At 41.5% G+C, this 21,282-nt stretch overlaps 1 protein-coding gene across 5 annotated transcripts in view; it reads left to right on the plus strand.

Annotated features, from left to right (window-relative positions):
• Positions 1 to 21,282, plus strand: part of bt (projectin protein bent) — a 250,126-nt gene that overhangs the window by 202,975 nt on the left and 25,869 nt on the right. For all 5 annotated transcript variants that reach the window (XM_070525700.1, XM_070525701.1, XM_070525702.1 and 2 more), the window contains 26 exons: positions 66 to 365; positions 958 to 1,260; positions 1,813 to 1,931; positions 2,025 to 2,190; positions 2,323 to 2,465; positions 3,026 to 3,185; positions 3,899 to 4,087; positions 6,379 to 6,492; positions 6,577 to 6,681; positions 7,394 to 7,591; positions 10,148 to 10,259; positions 11,808 to 11,986; positions 12,287 to 12,565; positions 13,215 to 13,387; positions 13,808 to 13,937; positions 14,412 to 14,717; positions 15,342 to 15,626; positions 16,049 to 16,336; positions 17,245 to 17,410; positions 18,313 to 18,434; positions 18,544 to 18,576; positions 18,698 to 18,763; positions 18,926 to 19,016; positions 19,603 to 19,806; positions 20,834 to 20,975; positions 21,068 to 21,267. In XM_070525700.1, coding sequence (XP_070381801.1) covers positions 66 to 365; positions 958 to 1,260; positions 1,813 to 1,931; positions 2,025 to 2,190; positions 2,323 to 2,465; positions 3,026 to 3,185; positions 3,899 to 4,087; positions 6,379 to 6,492; positions 6,577 to 6,681; positions 7,394 to 7,591; positions 10,148 to 10,259; positions 11,808 to 11,986; positions 12,287 to 12,565; positions 13,215 to 13,387; positions 13,808 to 13,937; positions 14,412 to 14,717; positions 15,342 to 15,626; positions 16,049 to 16,336; positions 17,245 to 17,410; positions 18,313 to 18,434; positions 18,544 to 18,576; positions 18,698 to 18,763; positions 18,926 to 19,016; positions 19,603 to 19,806; positions 20,834 to 20,975; positions 21,068 to 21,267 — 4,573 coding nt within the window. The remainder of the gene's footprint in view (positions 1 to 65; positions 366 to 957; positions 1,261 to 1,812; positions 1,932 to 2,024; positions 2,191 to 2,322; positions 2,466 to 3,025; positions 3,186 to 3,898; positions 4,088 to 6,378; positions 6,493 to 6,576; positions 6,682 to 7,393; positions 7,592 to 10,147; positions 10,260 to 11,807; positions 11,987 to 12,286; positions 12,566 to 13,214; positions 13,388 to 13,807; positions 13,938 to 14,411; positions 14,718 to 15,341; positions 15,627 to 16,048; positions 16,337 to 17,244; positions 17,411 to 18,312; positions 18,435 to 18,543; positions 18,577 to 18,697; positions 18,764 to 18,925; positions 19,017 to 19,602; positions 19,807 to 20,833; positions 20,976 to 21,067; positions 21,268 to 21,282) is intronic.

Genomic DNA, 21,282 nt, shown 5'->3' on the forward strand with positions numbered 1-21,282 from the left:
ATGCCAAAAAGGTAAAATACTTAGTACAAGTATCGACTTTTTGTTTCATTTATCTATCACCACAGATCGTCCAGCACCACCAGAAAATCTGCGTGGTGAAGAGGTGGATGGTGACTCCTTGACGTTGCGCTGGCTGCCACCGAAGGATGATGGTGGAGCGGAAATCACCAACTATGTTGTGGAGAAGCAGGAGGAGGGCACGAAGTCTTGGCACCGGATTGGCACCTACGTTGTGGGCACTGCATTCCGAGTCCGTGGGCTCACAGTTGGCCACCGCTACAACTTCAGGGTCATGGCTGAGAACCAGTTTGGAACCAGTGATCCTGCAACCACTGCTGAACCTATACTTGCCAAGCTTCCATTTGGTATGTTGCAGTAGCACATGCTTTTTTTATTTGGGCCTTGGAATGCTCATCATTGCTACTGAAGCACCAAAATTTAAATGTGCTTGTGTAGATTGTAAGAGGAAATGTTCTTAGCTGCTCAACTATAATCATACAGTAATATTACTTTTGTGGGTTTAAGTTTCTATAGACATTTGTGGCAGCACTTGTGGCCTTCATTTCTGTAAATTTTTGGGCATGTAGTTCATGTAATCTGCCATTTTACCTCAATATTGTGCCATCGTAAGCATGACCCTCCTTGTAACTATAACATAAACTACCAGAAGAGCTTTTTTATTGTTGCAAACTTCTGGTCACCCTCAAGTTGTGCTGGAATATAGCTTTGTCTTATCTTTATCTGGGCCAATTGTAACTCACATGACAATCTCTTAATGAAATATAATGTCTGGCACAATTATCTTAGCTGGCTTCAGTGTCATCATTGAATATGCTGCACTGCAACAGAGTGCATCATGCCAATGTCAGAAGCAGCTATGCAATGTTTGAAGCCTAAGCTCGTACTCATAAACTATTCCTTGCAGTTGCTTACCTCATATTCCATTCACTTCGCCAGACCCACCAGGTGCACCAGGAGCGCCACATGCCGTGGACACATCGCCCGACTCTATCACCATTGCATGGAGCAAGCCACGAAATGATGGTGGCTCGCCAATCACTGGTTACCTTGTTGAGAAGCGTAAAGTGGGTGATACCAAGTGGAGCCGTGTCACACCAACACCTGTGCCCGACCTCACACACAAAGTACCAGGCCTGACTGAGAACCAGCAATACGAATTCCGCGTTTGTGCCGTCAACGCAGCTGGAGAATCACCCTGGAGCAATGCTTCCGAGGGCATTTATGCAAGGCCTCCTCCTGGTAATTGTCACCCACCAATTTTGGCATTCTCATGCATTCTATTAGCATGGTCAATGTTGACCATGCTAATAGCCTCATGGTCAACATTTCTTTCTTTGTGTTTCTTATGTCATTGGTATTGTCATCCTGTGCTCACAATGAGAATCAGTTTATTCTCAGTAGCATGTACAGTTACAAGAGGTGTATATATACAGACATGTGTCCCGCAGTTCAAAACTGAATTGTGATCTCCTGTGCAGGACCAGAATTATTTAAACATAACAGCAGTGACAATGCATGAAACTTGCAGCTATAAAATTGTAATAAATGTTATAATGTACAAATGATCAAACTACAATGCATAACTGTGAATAAATTGTTAGAAATCAAGACCTTCAAACGTACTATTCTCAATAATAATAAAAAACATCAATGCAGAAATGCATTGATGTTATTGCAGGATGGACTTTTCTCAGGCCTACAAGCTATTTCTAGTTTTTAGTGAACATGAGAGTGAATTTTGTATACATGCTGTATGCTCACACGTTGCATTCTGATTGTTATCTCCTTCAGCCGCGCCCAAGATTGACAGTGGCTTCGCTATGCGCGACATTGTGGTCCTGGCTGGTGAGGAGTTTACAATTCGAGTGCCATACAGTGGCAGTCCAGCACCAGAGGCCTCCTGGACCATTGTAAGTTCTAAATCTTGTATTCTATCCATGCTCTTAAGACACATCTACAATAGCACTTGAAGGCTACAAATTTCTTCCATTTATATATTTCAGAACGGAAATGCTGTGCTACCTGATGATAGAATTCACACTGAAGTTAATGTGGCATTCACCGTGTTCCTCAATAAGAAGGCAAAGCGTGAGGACAGTGGAAAGTACACACTGACACTGAAGAACCCACAGGGATCAGACACAGCATCATGCAAGGTTCTTGTTGTTGGTAAGTATCTCCTTTTAGCAGTTACATGTACATGTACTCTCCAATCAAAATTTTAAAAAAGATGACATTCATAGAAAGAAGTTTAGCAACAAGTAGCTTGCGTCTGAATCGTCCTTATTTTTTGTTTCTCAGACAAACCAGGCCCACCACAAGGTCCACTGGAAGTATCAGATATTACACCTGAAACCTGCTCGCTCGCATGGCGACCTCCTCTGGATGATGGCGGTAGCCCTATCACCAACTATATTGTTGAGAAACAGGATCCAACCACCAAGGTAAGTGAGCAGAGAAGTCTTTTTTCAAGCTATTGCAAAAAGTTTAATTTTTTCTTATTGCTAATAGCCTCATGGTTGAACAGAAAGCACCTGGGAGGACAATGTCGCATTATATTCACAGCATGTTCTTAATAGTAGTCCGCATACACTTTTACATTAGGAATACAAAAAATATTTGGAATAATGAGATTTTGCGCAAGTATATTGTGTAAGTTGCATCTAACTATTACAGTAACTGCCTGCCATAGTGGCTCAGTCACTGTTGTATTCTGCTGCTGAGCGTGCAATTGCATTTTGTGTTTCCAGCTTCGGCGATTGCATTCATATACATTCATATACATGTATAGGGGCAGAATGCTAAAGCCATATACTGGCATGTACTGATCTTTGTGTGTGCATTAAAGAACACTGGGCAGCCAAAGCTAATCTGGAGCTCTACAATATGGCATCACTGATAACCTTTGCACATTAAACCACACCAATCACTAGCTTTAACTGCTGTTCCTGCATACACAGAAATGTTCAACTACTATGAACTCATCAGATGGCTTCTTCTCCAGATTTGGACCAAGCTCTCTAGCTTTGTCCGTGGCTGCCACTATGATGTCATTGGACTGGAACCAAACAAGAAATACAATTTCCGGGTCAGTGCTGAGAACCAGTATGGTGTCAGTACTCCATTGGAGACGGACCGTCCCATAATTGCCAAATTCCCATTCGGTAAGAACAAGCTTATATGTTGGTTACCCCGATCCAGGTTTCAAATATCAGAAGCTAGTTTGTTTAATCTTGTAACTCGCCTTGTTTAAGCACTAAGTCATCTGACATTCTCCTGAACACCAATATAAAATGTTGCATGTCACATGTCATGAAACAGACTACAATAATTGAGTGGTAGTCTACTATTATAACTGTCATATACTCAAGTTTCTTTGTTTGAACAGTAGACAAATATGGAGCAGAGACCAGAACTTTACACAGAAACCTAATAGCACCATGTCAGCAATGCCAGCTGCCAATTTTTAGGAAGACAGTGCTTTAGTCATGCCCACTTTATTTATGCTGAATTTGAATATAACTAAATAACATGGGCAGTGTGCTAATCTTGCCACCGGGGCTTTAGAAGTGCATCGCATATCACAGTTCATCACATGCTTGGCACAGTCATTTCAGGCAGCACATTACAGCAATTCAATACATGAAATGACTGAAGTATATCTATTTGCAGAATTTTGTGTGATATGTAACATATCTACCTTCTCAACATTTTGTGCCATCTGCATAATTTACTATATGACTGACACATCATCTGTTCAAATTATCTCTAGATGTGAAATTCCTGAACCCTTAATTCATCACAACATCTGCCTGTCAATCACTTAGCTAAATTGTCTGCAGGGTACATCATCCTTTTCCATTTCTTCATCTATCAGATGTGCCAAGCCCGCCAGGTCGTCCAGACATTGTTGACTATGATGTGACCAGTGTGAGCCTGAGATGGGATCGTCCTGCAAGTGATGGTGGTTCAAAGATTCAAGGCTACCAGGTTGAATATCGTGAGCCCATTGATGGCAAGTGGAGAATTGCCAATGATGGCCTCGTCAAGGACACATCCTATACGGGTGAGCATCCTTCCTTGCCATTTGGATTCTAAAATGTATCCTTGTAACAGCCCTGAACAATCTCTTGGCAAAAAAAAACAAGGTGCCAAACCAAAAAGAAAAATATACTGGTTCAGTTTGGGTTCGGGTTCAACGTGCTGTGATTTCCATTTCAGTGCAGTTCTAGTTCAAAGTGTTGCGAACCGGTTCGCAACACTGAAACGGTTTGCAAACCAGTTCGGCGCAGTCCACTTTATCCTGCCCTATGGCAATATGCTGCATCTATACTGTTGACTTGTCTGCATGGTGCATGCGCAAGTTTCATAAAGAGGAGGCAGAAATTTACGAATGAATTACACAGATACAGGGGAATTTTCATCTGTGTGTTAAAGACAGGGTTAATTAGTGAGAATCCCTGCATCAATTTAAAGTCTGCGTAGCTTCCACACTCGTTATCTTGACAGCAGTGGAGTCAGTTAATTGTTTCGTTTGAAGTTTTCCTGCAGAATGGTGGTGAGCAACCTGTGGCATGTGATGTATGTTGTTGAAACCAGCACTAATTCACATTGTATTATATAAATTATAACTTCAAGCTTCTAGTCTATAGTAAAGAAAGGAGCCAGCATTTGACATTTAGCTCAGTTGTCTGCTTTCTTTTTTTTTTTTAAGCAGGTAAGGACATTGATGCTTGTGAACGGTGAACAAGGACTGTTTGTGCTGTACCATACGTCAATCTTTCTTGCACAGCTTTACGTGGTGCATAGTCTCGTGCTGCCTAAGGGCACACAAAAAAGTCAAAAGCATGCATAATAAAGCACGAATAACTTCTACAACTCGAAGAGCATTGTACTTTGCTTGGCTAAGCACCAAACGTGCGTTAAACCGAAAGCAGATATTGTGTGCCATTTACAGCTGCAGTTACCGGTCACTGAAAAGGTGACAGCATTCATTATTTACCGCAGTGCTATGGCTACAAGTCATCATTCAGCTGAACTTGTTGATATCTCTACTCAAGGACATTGTCTATCTCCTCTACGTTTTTCTTTAATTTCTCTTAGCTTTATTTACAAGTTGGCTTAATGACTGAATGGAGAGCATCACCAGAAATGTTAGTTCCTTGGAACCCCTGAAACAACTTTTGGCTGCGAAGCACAACTGGCATGGCTGGCTTCAGAAGTGCACGCATCTCTGCCGAAGGGACCATTGTTATCAGCACATACTTCCCTCTTTCTCATTTTCCTTCCTCTTTTTTCTTTCCCCTATGCAGAATAACAGGCTCCTTTGGCCGACCTCTCTGCTTTTCTCATATTAAAATGTTTCTCTCTCTCACTATCATTTATCTCCATTCTTGGACACAACGCAGCTCGTGAGTCATCTGCTAGTAGGGTGTGCCAACTGGATAAGTAATTCTTTAATTGGGGAAAAGCCTTGTTACCTAGTGCACAATTCATATGGAAGCAAGGAAGGCAACAGGGCAGGGCACTACTAACAACCAGCTACTCTGTTAATTAAAGAAATAGTTATCAAAAAAGTTAGCTACTCTGGTAAACATGTTGTTATTTGAAGAATCATGCAAGCTATTCAGCACCCATTGTCACCTTATATGCTTGACCTGTTTAGTGCTGAACTGGTAACAGTTTTTGTTTTTTTCAATTCAGGTTCGGTTTGGGTTCAGGCATGTTCCAAAAATATAGGTTCTGATTTGGGTTCAGTTCCACCCAAAATTGCAGTTTGGATATTTTTCAATTCGAGTTTGGTTCAACACCCTGATTAAAGCTGATGTGGGTTCTCTAGTTTTGTCTATTTGAAATGTAATAATTTCTGTTTTCATAATACTAGAAAATATCCATAAAAAAATTATGTTGGACACTACATCATGACTTAGCTCTTAGCTTTGCATGACTTGTAGCTTTCCACTAATAGCAGTGGTTTAATGTGGGAAAAGACACTTATTTCTGCAGCCCAATAGGGAGCACAGCACAGCTATCAAGTGTGTAGGGCAATAGGATGACAAAACTTTGCACTTCTTCGTTCAGGCTACGAATAATTTATTGCTTGAAAGACAGGCTCATTGAGGTCATAGAAGTGACTCACTTCGCTGCCTAAGTTGACATTTCTTTTTCGTTTGTTTGAGAATCCATAACAAACGACAAATTTGCAACATGTGAAAATTCTTGCGCATGTTGAATGTATGACTGTGTGAAAGGTCCTAGGTCTTATTCGTGCTTATCGGTAATTTATGCTTTTCCTCGTGGCATGAACTAGGTGTTGTTTAATTAATTTCAGTTTTTGCTCTAATATTTCATGTGCAGTTACTAGGCTATTCGAGGGCAAGGACTACGAGTTCAGGGTGAAGGCCAAGAATGCTGCTGGCTTCAGTGAACCCAGCGAGCCTACAGCAACGCTGCGACTGAAACCTAAATTCAGTAAGTTTCTCCCATTTTTCTCTAGATGCTCTGTTATCTTACCTGCACATTCAAGGCTAACTTGTGACGTCACTGTCATTACAGCCGTCCCATCGCCCCCTCAGAATGTCCAAGTGGTCAAAGTTGGAAAGAGCTACTGTGACCTCAAGTGGGACAAACCTAGATCAGATGGTGGCAGCCGTATTACAGGTATTTATTTTAAATTGTTCTGCTTCTTTTAGTCTAGGTTCATTCTATTCTACTTTAATGTGTTATTATGAAAGGAGCTCACTGTACTTAGTGTCAAGATCACGTACTCTGTTTTCACATTACTTCCATTACATTTGACACTGAAAGGCTTTAGCTGCATTTCCTTCACTCCTCTGCAAGGAGCCTTGATTTTCTTGTAAACCACTAGGCAAATTTTAGTTTTGCCATTCTCTTTTACAAGGAAATCAGTATTTGATTTTTACAGCCTGTGTCACACTATTGGGGCTGTGTCACACTATTGGGGCTATACCACCGGGGCTGTGTCCTGTGTGACACATCACCAACATGGCATGGTGATGCAGTATGTTATTGGTGCAAAGGTTCTTGCATTTACTGTAGTTTCTTTCTTAGCACACCATTCATGAAATTCAAGTATAGTGTTGCATCAACGAGAACTTTCTTTTCCAGAATAAACTGAAATAGTTCGCAGTTGGGATGCTACGAGAAGCTCAATGTTTTGTGAGGCAGCAAACCCTATTTTCTTCACTTACGCATTGTGTTTGTCAGACTAGTAAATTAATTCACGAACAATAACTCCTCTTTTTCTTTTACCCTTTCTGCCTTTTGGTAGGCACATGCTACAAATAAGAAAGGAAATAAAGGGAATTGTAAGAAAATAAACACCAATAAACTTGATATTTTCTTCCTGCAGGTTACATTGTGGAGCGACGTGAGGTTGGCAGTCCGTTCTGGTTTGTGTCCAACGACTACACGATCCTGGACTGTGATTACACGGACATGAAACTTAAGGAGAACAATGAGTACGAGTTTCGCGTGTATGCCGTAAATGCTGCTGGCAAGAGTGAGCCATCCTTGTGCACCACACCAGTAAAGGCAACAGAGTACAAAGGTGTGTGCTTTTGCCTTGTTCATTCAAAGTGCATTCTAGATTCGTGACACAACAGTTAGCTGCTTTGTGGTTGAAAAAGATGATGACAATTACACGAGAGAGGCACACGGCTAGAACATTCTATTCGCCTGCCTTAGGTTGCCACTTTAAATCTATAGCATAGAGTGCACGGAAATTCTATCCCTATGTGGATGAATGCGAAAGCATTGCGACCATTGCACAATGCTAAGACAGGCCACACCGCAGGGTCATGGGTTCGATTGCCTTAATTAACTCTACCTTAGTTCATTGTGCCCTAATTAATTTTACCTTAAGTAGCACCAAATGCTATGGATTCGACTCTCAACAATGGTTGTGGGTTCGAGTGCCTTAATTAACTATATCATAATTAACTGTGCCTGAATTAGCTTCACTTTTGTAGTGCACTACTACGTGCCACAATGGTCGAGTCACAAAAGGCGACAACAACACGGCCAGCTCGCTGATGGTGAACAAGCAGTGGAATTGGCGGACTCAGGCTTCCATCTGATTGAGTGGGCTTGGCTAAAAAATGTAATTTGTGGACACCAGGCACCACTGTGTCTGGTTTTTCTCACCCACAAATTGGTGACTTCACGTCATCACTCTCAGCCCCGGGTGTCTCAGCCACTTCACTGGGCCTACCACCGCAAGGAGCTTGAGCCCAGCTGTCTCCGCAATACGCCTTCTATCCAGTCAGCCATGGCCTCGGATTCTCCGAATCAAGTACTGCTGTCAGCGCCACTACCCCGCTATCCCAATGTCTCGCTCTCAAGTTCTCAGAGCTCTGGTTGTTGGACTCGGAACTTTGGTTCATTGGCATTGAATCCTTGTTCCATCACCACCGCCTCAGTTCGCAGTTGACCATGTTTGACCACGTCGTTGGAGCGCTTCCACCTACTACTGCTACGATTTCTCGCGATGTTGTATGTTCCCCATCCATCGACCGCCCCTATGACCACCTTAAGGCGACTATTGTCCAGCGCAGCACAGCAACATTGTCTGGTATTTCTTCACCCACACCTTAATTAGCACCAAAGGTAAAGGGGCAGCAGCAGCAGCAAGAAAATCATGGCAAAGACACTTTTAAAAGCCACTTCATTTTAGTTTGCTTTCAGTCTTATATCTCACCACTAAATATTCTCTTATTTATTATAAATGTAAGCTCTAGATAATCCCTGACTACATAACTTCTACATTTTTCACCAAATCATGAATGCTTTATATTCATCAGCAGCAGCAGCAGCCTGTTTTATGTCCACTGTCAGGGTGAAGGCCTCTCCCTGTGATCTCCAATTACCCCTGTCCTGTGCCAACTAGTGCCTCAATCAACTTCACCTTAAGTAAGACCAAAGGTTGTGGGTTCGAATGCCACCAAAGGTTGAGGGTTCATAGCATTATTGGACCATTGTGTGGTCACGCCGACATGACAAAGCCAGATTTTACACCTCATGAGCTATTTAATGCTCTCGCCTCATAAGTGGAACAGAAACTTTGACACGCAACTGTTTACAGTAAATGCTGTTCTGTGTGATATTCTGCTTTGACATGTTGTCCTAATTTTTGTGTGCTGTAAGTGCTGGACATGTGTTACTAGCATGCCCTAGCCCACACATTATCAGGCCACATTCACCTTTTGCTCCTTGGACTAATAAAACTATGGGTGGCCTGTTTCAATAAACAGGCACTCCAGTGACTAGCTATTTAGAGCCCCTGGGAGAAATATGAAAGCAAGATAAATATTTACACTGCCTCCACAGTGCTAAGTAAGCTGGCAGCATTGCAACAAGTGAGACAAAAAAAAAGAAGAATATACTTGCTGTAATGTTACGAAATGAAAAGGGTGCGGTATGGAATAAAAAAAAAGGTATAAGCTATATTTAAGCTGATATTAGGAAGAGGCAGGACATCTGACAGAATGACAGAACTAAGAAATTCGCAGGCATAGGGTAAAGGCACTTTATGGAGGGTAGAGGTATGAGAAAACTTCTTTGCAGTGAGCTTAATTTAGCAGGTAATAGCAATGATTCTCGTGATAGTAGCATGCTGCCAATCCCATAAAGCTAGACAGGTAACCATTGGAAAGCATGTTGCAGTAATAGGCAACGGGTTCCTTTGCTATGCTTCACTGAAGTGTCAAGTATAAAACATAAAAGCATTAGAGGGTACTATAGAGAGATTACTTATGGCATGATGGTAACCAGCTGAGTATAAAAAACAAAGAGAGCAAAATATACAGGTTCTTGAGTAATGAAAGCATTTTACTGTGTATAAAGTAATATTGTTACATATTATAGAACATTTAATGTTGAGTGAAGGTGCTCAGGTAGTTTAAAACTGGAATTGAATACATTCTGCATGTCATGGTATGTTGAACTTTATGTGAGTTTTGTCCATCATGGTAGGATATCCTGTCTTGAACTTTTGTGACTGTATTGGAAACATGTTATAATGTGTGCTTGTAAACTTCACACAATGCACTCACTTAAATATTCTGGCATTTCATTTGAATTCTTGGTTTTGTTGTTTCCGATACAGACGGCATAAAGCCAGAGTTCGTGCGCCGACTCTTCAACAAGAATGTCAGCCTTAAGAAGCAAGTCATTCTTGAATGTGAAGCCATTGGAAAACCTCCACCAACTGCAAGATGGTACGCTCTTCTTTTTACACATCTGTTTCCCCCCAAGATGTTAATTGTTCCTGTTTAATGACTCATGACAATGGAACAACCCCATGGTAAACCACAGCACCGAGCTCTAAGTTGAATTTAGCTGTATTTTTCCTCTTTATTGCTTTTCTCTATGTCCATTATATTTTTTCCCCTCCTCACCTTTTCTTGCCACTTCTGTCTCTCTCACAGCCACGGTACAGTTCAGGTGTCCACCGAAGAGTGAAATATTTAATATGCCCACAGCCCTTCATTTACTACCTCCTTCCTTTCCCCTTCTAATAAAATTATCAATCAATCAATCAATCAATCAATCAATCAATCAATCAATCAATATGTCTTAAGAGCATGGAGCTAGTACCAGTATGGTAGTGTGTCAGACGTATTAAAAAAAAATATTTTTTCAGCCTTATTAGTGTGAAATTATATTTCTGGTGCAATTCCCATGTTCTTGTGCTCTTATAAAGTGTAGCATATTATGGCTTCATCAGGCTTGAGAGAGACACCATATAAGAGAGCTCTGGATCTACTTGTACCATCTAGGGTTTCAAATAATGTAGCTGCTACAGGAACAGCCATGCTACAGGGCATATCTTAACTTGGTGCAAGCATTTCCCTGCATAGCGCTTCATTTGGTCTTGTGGCTCGGTGACCATGGCATTCTGCTACTGTGCACAAGGTTGTGAGTTTGATTTCCAGCCATGGTGACTGCATTTCAGTGAATGTGTAATGCAAAAATGCATGTGTGTTGAGATGCATGTCAAGCAGGGCTGCTTATTATTGTCACTCGAAGGAAGATGTTGACATGCACACATGCATTCACATCATTTATGATCATATAGCCACTATACTGTTTCATACTTAGAAGGCTACACTGCAGGAGCTATGCAAGTAGTGCTGTAATTGGTCTCACTCCATGTGTTTCACAATGCAGTTGTTTCTGATCTGTGGCACTTTCTACACAATCACAAATTAATATTTTACAACTACCACAACATGTGGACACTAGGTTATGTCAGACTACATATTATTTGTGCACCTTTGTACTCTATTTGACGTGCTACAAGTGCAAGCGATGCTCTGCGACGGCTGGTCACAGAAACATATATGCGCACCTTTCATGTAATGAATGTGTCATATTTTGCAACGTAATAGCATGATACTTAACGTTGCACTGAATTACATGATACATACCTGTAGCTTTCTTTCACATGTGACACTATTTTTTTATAGTGAATGCAAGCAGTGAGAGAAGTTTCTCTTGCCTTCGTAGCATGGCTTGTTATATACGAAACGGAGTATAAGATACTTGGTTCAATTTTATCTCTGCACACTCTTACATTATCTTCCTTTCTGTTTTTTATTTTACCTATGCTGCAGGATGTCATCAGTAAGTAAGTTACACTCAACCCTGTGTTCTAGCTGGAAGTAAAATAATTACGCTAATTTGAATTGATGCACTGCAAGCACTTTCATTACGTGTTGAGCACTACTGTGGACAACTTTTTTTTTTCATTTTTTTATTACAAGGCTGAAGAATGGTCGCGACATTCGTGCTGGAACAAGAATCCGAGCTGTTGAGAAGCCAGAAGAAGGCGTTTACCAGCTGATATTCAGCGAAATTGAAGATGGTGATGAAGGAGAGTACACCTGCGAAATTAGCAACCCTCTGGGCTCAGCAAGGTGTTCTGCAGACCTTAAGATTGCTGGTCAGTTGGCTTTTCCTTGCTTATTTCGTTAAAGACCTAGCTGAGTACAGTTTTTTAAATCGAAACAATATTCTCTGCTTTGTTGTTTATTTAAAGTTCAACAAACTACACAATGTAGATGCTGTAGAGTTATGTATATTTCCTTTAAATATGCCATTTCTCAATCTCTGCTAATGTTACCATGCTGCATGTGAGTGCGTGCTTGAGTTTCTTATTGTGTAATGTTACGAAGTACAAAATTCTATAGAAATGTTGTTGCTTGAGTGGCTACTAATCAAAATAACTTACAATCTATTGCAGCACCACCACGAATTGAGCGCTGTCCGAATGAAGTGTACGTCCCAGAGAAGGACAATGGCAAAGTCAAGATCTACTTCTCGGGCTCAACACCCATGGAGGTATCACTGTTCAAAGGAGGCCTTGAAGTGCCAGAGAGTGACCACCTCAAGTACACAATGTTTGATGACTACGTAATTGTGTACCTGCGCGAGGCAGAGAAGCCTGATGAGGGCAAGTATCAGCTCACTCTCAAGAATGACAGTGGCACAGCAAGCGCCCAGTTCACACTCTATGTCACTGGTGAGCAAGCTTCTTTGTAGTAATTATTCCTGCTTCCCATAGGCCACAGGTCGCAGGCTTCTGACATTTGATTCGGAAGTAATCGTACATAACACAGTCACTGTTCCATTGTGTCCACAGAAACAAATCAAGGATGCCGACAGGATGTGACGTCCACTAGTCACATTTACTTAACGTTCCTTTCTTGAACTAATAGGCCCATGGTTAGTTAATATTCTCAAAATTCATGTCAGAACTGCTAACATTTGCATAATAATGGTCTTCAATTATCACTATCGAGTTCTATGCTTGCTAGTGAGCAGCTCACTATGCTCTTTTGGTAAGCTGAAAAGCACGATAGATAATAAAGCATACACATGTCCTATAAATTTGTGTGCTCTTGTACTGTGGGTTCAAAAAGTTAATGGAGTGCAACTTTAACAAAAGTTATCAATCGCCATGTAGTTTGGGAACATAGTGTTTGTAGCACATACTATTACAGACTGCAGCTAATTTCCAAGTTATATGCTGTGCCTTTGCAAACTTGGGTAGGACTGTATGCCCTGGCCATGTCGTGTAAACATTCAAATTCTATAGTGTGCTCTAGTGTGCCTTTGCTATTAATAAAATTAATTCTAGGCTAATTCCAAGTGTAAAATGTCATTTGCAGGCTTGCCTGGTCCGCCTGTTGGACCTCTGGAAGTGTCTGACATCACTCAGCACACTTGCAAACTGGTATGGCACCCACCTAAGTACGATGGTGGATGCAAGATCACCCACTACATCGTGGAGCGCAGGGAAACTACTCACAACCAGTGGGTGGCCGCAAGCACCTATTGTCGTGTGAGTGCATTCTACAAAATATGAGAGACTTTCTTTCACATTACAGAAATATCCTTTAGATTTGCAGCAAACGTTGCAAGCATGCTTTGCAATGTTCCTAGGCATATTGCTTGAGAACATTGCTGAGGCTTTGTAAGTTACATTCAAGAGAATTACCTCTTGCAGTGACCGACAGCAGTTATTAACAGGCAGTGTGAGCTCCTTGTGCCAACAGACAAGGAGTCTAGGTGGTCCTTCCTTGCAGCAAGGAAAGACATTGGTTCACTTTATGCATTGAATTATAAGTCATAGGTTATGAATAAAAGCACATTGGCACTCTTGATGGGCATTAACTTCTGCTTGTGTGTTTAGGAAAGTACAGTGCTTAAAAAACAAAAGCTCATTTTGCTTTTTATTTATTTATTTTCGCTGGCTGAACAGGATACAACACTGACAGTACAAGGTCTAACTGAGAATGGAGAGTACCTCTTCAGAGTCATGGCTGTCAATGAAAATGGCCTAAGTGCGCCACTGGAAGGAACGAACCCAATCATCGCAAAGTTGCCATTTGGTCAGTAATACACTGGATTTCGCACTCCATTTGTGCTTCATGCGAGATTATTTAAATATATAGGAAAGCATCCCACTCCACTACAACCTTTAATGTAGGTTGGCTCTACTCACTGTTACCTTCATTGCACTTCTGTTTATATGGAAGCATGTACATGTAAAGCCTTTGCATGTGCATTGCCAGTATACTACAAGCTAGAGTGTTAGTGTTCCTAAAGCCACAAAACTTGACAATACAAGGAATGATGGCACATGGACAAGTGCCTTCTGTCTCTGTTATTTTGGTTTTATCAAGCACACTGAACATTTTAGAACGTACCTAACAAGCTATGCCTAATACTGAGTACGCTATAGTTCATTGCGAGATTTGCTTGTATTTTCCATCTTGTGTTCCTGCGCTGATAACTGCATGCAGCATCCGGCACACTGCCCTCAGCCTCAGCACCTGAATTGGTTTTTCGCATGGGGTCTGCAGATCCACCAAATGCGCCTGGCATACCAGTGGTGACAGAGGTGGGAGGTGACTTTGTTAACCTGTCGTGGGAGAAACCAGAGTCCGATGGCGGCTCACGCATCCTGGGCTACTGGGTGGACAAGCGCGAAGTCGGCACCCAAGCCTGGCAGCGCGTCAACCCTGCGCACCTGTGCCTGCCAACACAAATCAATATTCCCAACCTTATTGAAGATCGGCAATACGAGTTCCGTGTGTTTGCCGTCAACGAGGCCGGCCAGAGTCCACCATCCTCCAACTCCCAGCAAGTCAAGATCAAGGACCCACATGGTGAGTGGCTTACCTCTAGACTAGCATGGCAACAATGTGTGGGAAAGGCTGTGTAAGGGCATATGGAAATTAAGTTCAGTATAAAGGTGTGACATGATAACTTCATGGCTGCTCATTTTTCGCAGCACTTATTGGCGCAGATAAAACAACTCAGTGTTTCTCACTCTCGTTCCCTTTGTGTTCCCTGTGACGTCTAGGTTAAACATTGCCATGCCTGATCTTGATTTTCACCTATCTTTTTATGCTAACCGTTTTCCTTGATATGTTATGGAAAGTAACCAGAAAGCCTTGGCCATCTTACATGGCTGTGTCAGTAATTTAAACTGAACATAACTGAAATTGAGTACCATGACAAATTCTGCAATTCTAGCTGGAACTAAAGGGAAGAAATTTATTTGCATAGGGGCATGCTGCACATCAAATAGCTAACTTCTAGCATGTTCTGATGTTGTTAGAAAATTCAACAGTATTGGGCCTGCACAGCTCATGCAAGACAAGTGTGATTAAAATGCACTGGGTGATGTATCAATGCCTTGCAGCAGGTGTGCTTAGGGTAATGGTGATACGACAGTACTGAAACACTGATGTGCATGTGATGTTGCAATGCTCTTTTCTCTTATGCAGCTGCAACGCCACCTGAGTTCATCATGCCACTCAAGACAGCCATGGGCATTGAGAACAAGAGTGCCCAGTTCCAGTGCAAGGTTACCGGCAACCCGACCCCTGAAGTGACATGGTACAAGGGCACACGCGAGCTGCACGAGAGTCTCAAGTACAGCATCACGCGCGAAGGTGAACTGTGTACACTCATCATCTCGGACATCTTCGGGGAGGACGCCGATGAGTATGCATGCCGTGCCGTAAACAAGGGCGGCGCCCGTACCACCCGCGCAGAGCTGCTCATCAAGAGTGAGTCCCTTTCAGGGCACTTCCTTTTACTTTGGTTTGTTAGCTCACTCCACAACTAGCATTTCACCCAAGGGCACTGTGGGTGTGCTTGCTGATTTATACTGCATTTTGAAAAGAGAATAATTGTTTTGCTCACTGATATTCACCATTTTTCTTGTATCTTATACGGTGACTTTCAAAACACACCACTTATTAAAAAAGAAATAAACGACAAAAACATTTACCAATTTTGCGAAAGATAAGTAATGAAGAATTGAAAGCCTGATCCTAGATTAAGAAAGAACTATTCACTACAAAGGGTGACAGCCACGCTGTATCCTGCACATGTGTAATTTCCAGCTTGCAGCCTATTCCATGGTTTGTTAAAGCTAGCTAAAGCCAAGTATTATTCTTTAAGTGTGCCTTGGCATTTCTCCATGCAGCGGCACCGCACATCAATGTGCCACCTCGGTTCCGCGAACTGGCCTGCTTCGAGAAGGGCGAGAATGTGGTTCTTAAGATTCCTTTCACGGGCTTCCCGAAGCCGCGCATCAAGTGGTTCAAGGAAGGCGAGGAGATTGAGAGCGGCAGTCACTTTGACATCCAGACTGGTGAGCGGCATGCCATCCTCACCATCCGCGATGTCAACAAGACCGACAGTGGACCATACCGCTTGGTCGCGGAGAATGAGCTTGGCATGGACTCGGCCATCATCAAGGTCCAGATCAGTGGTAAGCACTGAATTTCATTCAACTTTACATTCACTTTTCTGCTTTCGAATTGAGCATGCAGAAGTGCACAATGCATCAAAACCTGCGGTAATTCTTTATAGCCATTTGTAAAGGACATCAGCATGTCACAGGTAGTGTTTGTGGTGTCTGGAGGGTTGGTATCTCATGTAGTGCCAAAGCTCTTATTGCAATTATAAAATGCAGTGTCATGCACACTAGCTGCCACTCTGTGGTCCATGGATGATTTCAGGGACCTGTTAATCTGTGTTAAGGGTCAGCAGCCTGTGGCAAGCCCAGAAATGTATAGACCACATAGGTAGACCACTGAGCAACAGCATTGCTGTAATCTTTTGCTTTACTTGAGAGCCAATTTCGTTTTGTGACACTGAAATTCTGAATTAAGCTGTGCATTACTTGGGCTGTTCTACTTTATTGTTGGCATAGAGGCCAGGTCAGTGAGGATTTCATTTTTCATACAGAAGTAATTAAGTAATCTTGCTAGCTTAATGGTTTTAAAGAAGTCTTTCTATCGTTAAGCTGGGTTACCTCTTCATGAGGTCGCACATTTTTCTTTTACTGCTTTTCATTTTTTCCATCCATCTTGCTGCCAACTTTCTCATGTATGTTGGCCTTAGGGTAACTTTCAGTACTGTTATCCCTCTGCTGTGGAACATTATCTCGTTGGCCAATGCCAGTAATGCACGCATTTTATCGCTGTCTCCACTTTGCGCAGATATACATCTGCGCAAAGTGAAGACAGCAGGAATAATTTCGTGCCACACATGAATGGCTGTTCCACCTTCTGTTGATGCTTTTGACACCCAATGGTGCAGAAGTGGCGCTACTCCTTAATTCTTGTTTTTTCGCGCACTATTCAATAAAAGGCGAACTTTCTTGTGCCTAAACAGACAAACCCGATCCACCAAGACACCCAGTGGTGGAGAACATCAATGACGACAATTGCCTGCTGTCATGGAAGCCGCCACTGTGGGATGGTGGAAGCCACGTCACAAACTACATGATTGAGAAACGAGAAAGCCCACTCACCACATGGGTGCGCTGTGGCAACACGAGGTATGAGTGCCTGCAAACTTCTAAACTTATGCAGAGTAAGGATGTGTGACAACTAATACTTAAATGTTTCAAATAACAAATGGATATGCTACTGTTTGATTAAATAAAATCTGAAATCAGATACTGGCTCTTTGAATGGATTGCTGAATTAAGTAACTGCTTAATGTTGAATATATCTTCGAATTGTTTTTAAATAATACACACTCACATGAAGACAATTGATAAACAGATTTGAAATAGATATCCGTGCAAAATTGTGGATCAGTGGGGCATAAATATAAAGCCAACCAGTGCAACTCTAAAACTAACCAAAAGGTTTGTATCATATTTAATAACTATTTAGGAATTATTCAGAAACTACCTGTGTTCAGTTTCATACTATCACTGCATATTTGATTCAGACTCAAAACACTGTCATCATTAATTGCTTCATACTGTCGTATTCGATGCCATCGTTGTTTAATTCACATGCATTTCAGTTTCAAAAGCCCCTGTTTGCACTTCCTCAATGCATGTAATTATCGAAGGCTAATTCTGTGTGCTCACAATTCTGATTCTATTCAGTTCACTTATTTGTTCACCGAAGTATTTACCAGATGTGTGAAGTATACCAAAAAAGAATTGCTCATTTTTAAATGTTCTTTCTTGTCTGTTTCTTTCCTAAAGGCTGCAGATTGGCATTACAATATATTTTGTGCCCCATTACTTACACTTTCATTATTATAAATGATAACATGCAGCTAGGAGCACTGGGTACCAGTTGTGTGTCAGCTAGTAAATCAACCTGTTAAGGTAGTTTTGCCTCAGTACACTATAACTTTAACTGTTGATCCATTTTGTATAATGCAAGAAGTTGCAGGCACACCAGTAATGTCTAGCATATATTGATCTTTTTGTTTTAGGTTTACAACTCACCAGATCACTGGCTTGAACCCATCCAAGGAGTACCAGTTCCGCGTTTACGCTGAAAACGTCTTTGGAAGGAGCGAACCTTGTGAACCCACGGCTCCCATCATGACCAAGCGTAAGCAATCAAGCTTGTGAAACAGCTTGCATTATTTTTTCTCATCACCGTAGAAATTTTCTTTCATGGTAAACATTTTACCTTACTTTTTCACTTACTTCTCTTTCAGCTTCTAGGAAAGAAAAGAAGAAAGACTACATGGGTATGTTTACAAATTTCAATGTTTTTCAGTGGCTTTAAAAATCACTTGTCTGATAGCCTGCAAAAAATATGTCAACTTTCCTCTACTTTATATTCCCCTTTGTCATGTTCATTTATTTCAGTGGATGAACATGGAAAGAAGATCCGAGGAAAATCTGAAGGCAAGATCACAAACTATGACCAATTCGGTAAGTTATCACAGGGCACTATCAAGTTGATAAACTCCCTTAACAAAGCAAAGTCCATTATGTGACTTCTTGCTTAGTTATTGTACCTGCTACACTGATTTGTTGCTTTAACCTTCTGTGTGCGGGTTTTTTTTTTTTTTTTTTTTTTTCCCCCTGATGCAGTGCATGACTTTGACAAGTACATTCCGCAACCAATTGACATCAAAACTTCCAGCGTGTATGACTACTATGACATCCTTGAAGAGATTGGAACGTACGTAAACCATGTTTTCATGTTTTTAGGAAACAATATTTAAAGGTTTGCTAGCCCACTGTTGATGAAAAAGGACCAACTAAAGACAACATAACATACTGTTGCAAAAGGAAGTAGTCACTGACAACTCTTGACTGTTATTTGATTATATAGCAGTTATCTCTTACTTTTCTCCATTCGTGAAGGTGTTTTTACTTTCTCTTGGTGCTTTAGTACTATTCTCAGAAACTTCAATTTTTCTTATTGTCTTATTGTCTTATTCTTAATTATTCCCACTTCTGTGTGAAGCACAGGCTCTTAAGGTCCTTGCTGTAATGATGAGTTAACAGATGCATTGCATTATTCATTTATATGCAATAATGCCTACCAACAGTCTTCATTTTAGCTTCGTGCTTCCACAGTATCCCACTGGGGCATATTGAGTATGGCTTTTGGGAGGGTGAAGTGCCTTGAAAGCTCTCGGGTAATGAGGCACCTTTGCAAATTTTAATTAAAGTATTCAAAGTGGCTAAAGTGCTTGCTGACATTTGTCTTTGTCATTTTACCACATGGTCATTTCTCCTTTTTTCTGCCGCCTCCTCATCAGGGGTGCCTTTGGGGTGGTGCATCGCTGTCGAGAGAAGAAGACGGGCCACATTTTTGCAGCTAAGTTCATCCCTGTTTCCCATCCTCTGGAGAAGTCCATTATCCGCAAAGAGATAGACATTATGAATCAGCTGCATCACCCCAAACTCATCCGCCTTCACGACGCATTTGAAGATGATGACGAAATGGTGCTCATCTATGAATTGTAAGTCTTGAATTGCACACACATTTTTTACTTCTTATGGTGTTGCTGGTACCATCTACAATACAACATGCTGCAATTCATTATTCACTGAACAGTATAGAACATGTTCCTGTAAAAAAGCATGGGACGTTTGGTTCTCACATTAATGTTGCAGGAAACAACCTACATGCTTTATTACAGCTAGTAGTTTCAACATGGCTGTCTCCTACAGCACTATTTGCTACTGATAAACCATAGTAGTGCCTAGAAATCTCATCAATGCAGCCTGCATAGTCTGCCATCGTTGACATTGACATGCTTGCTTCCTACACATAACTTACCGCTGATAAAATTTAGTGTAAATGTCTCGCAAAGCTTATAGCATGGTTGCCAACCTTTGACAAGTACTTGTTTTGCTTGGTCACTTGCTCACTGATGTCAGCATGTGGGTCATGGGTCGAAATATCTGTTGTTCAGAGTTATCAAAAAATTGACCATCCAGCATTATGGCACCAAAATTCAATCACACCAAAACTGATGGTGTAATTGATGGTCCCACCAACCATTGGTGGGACTCAAACACACAACTTTTAATGGGAGTCGAAACCACAACCATTGCTGGGACTCAACACACGACTTTTAATGGGAGTCGAACCAACAACCATTGGTGAGAGTCGAATCCATGACCTTTGGTGGGAGAAAACAAGTAATAGGAAGTAACAATGCATTGAAACGAGAATGTCAGGTAATTTAATTAATGTCTCGTGAGTGCGCTGCCTTTCGCCTTCATCCTCTTTAGCTAATGCTAAAGTGACTGTCAATTTTTTTTAGTTTCTCAGTAGCCTTCCAAGCATATAGTCTTGGAATGGCTGGTATACAAACGTTTCTGTATTGAATGCATAGTCGTGACTCATAACATCATATGATATATGTGGAATCATTTATGACTGGCATAAATCAAGATCCGCCAGTTTTTGTAGCATCCAAGTTCTGCCATCATTTCTGACAATACTCATTTTTCATTTCCTCTGCACTCCAAAAACTTCAGCATGTCTGGTGGAGAGCTGTTTGAACGTATCACAGACGAGGACTACAAGATGTCCGAGGCTGAAGTGATCAACTACATGCGCCAAATTTGTGAAGGTGTCAAGCATATGCACGAAAAGAACATAATTCACCTTGACCTCAAGGTACTGTACTTGTGTATGAGAATGAAGGCTGTCTTGTGCTTCATTCTTTATAAGATAACACCCATATTGCACTGTTTCCTTTTTTGATCCAGCCCGAAAATATTATGTGCCAGACCAGGAAGAGCACAAATGTCAAGCTTATTGACTTTGGACTGGCCACTAAGCTTGATCCAAATGAGGTTGTCAAGATATCAACTGGCACTGCTGAGTTTGCGGCTCCTGAGATCGTTGACCGCGAGCCAGTTGGCTTCTACACGGACATGTGGGCAGTTGGTGTGCTGGCATACGTCCTGTGAGCACCATCCTT

The sequence above is a fragment of the Dermacentor albipictus genome, chromosome 9 (genome assembly GCF_038994185.2).
Source record: "Dermacentor albipictus isolate Rhodes 1998 colony chromosome 9, USDA_Dalb.pri_finalv2, whole genome shotgun sequence".
Lineage (NCBI taxonomy): Eukaryota > Metazoa > Arthropoda > Arachnida > Ixodida > Ixodidae > Dermacentor > Dermacentor albipictus.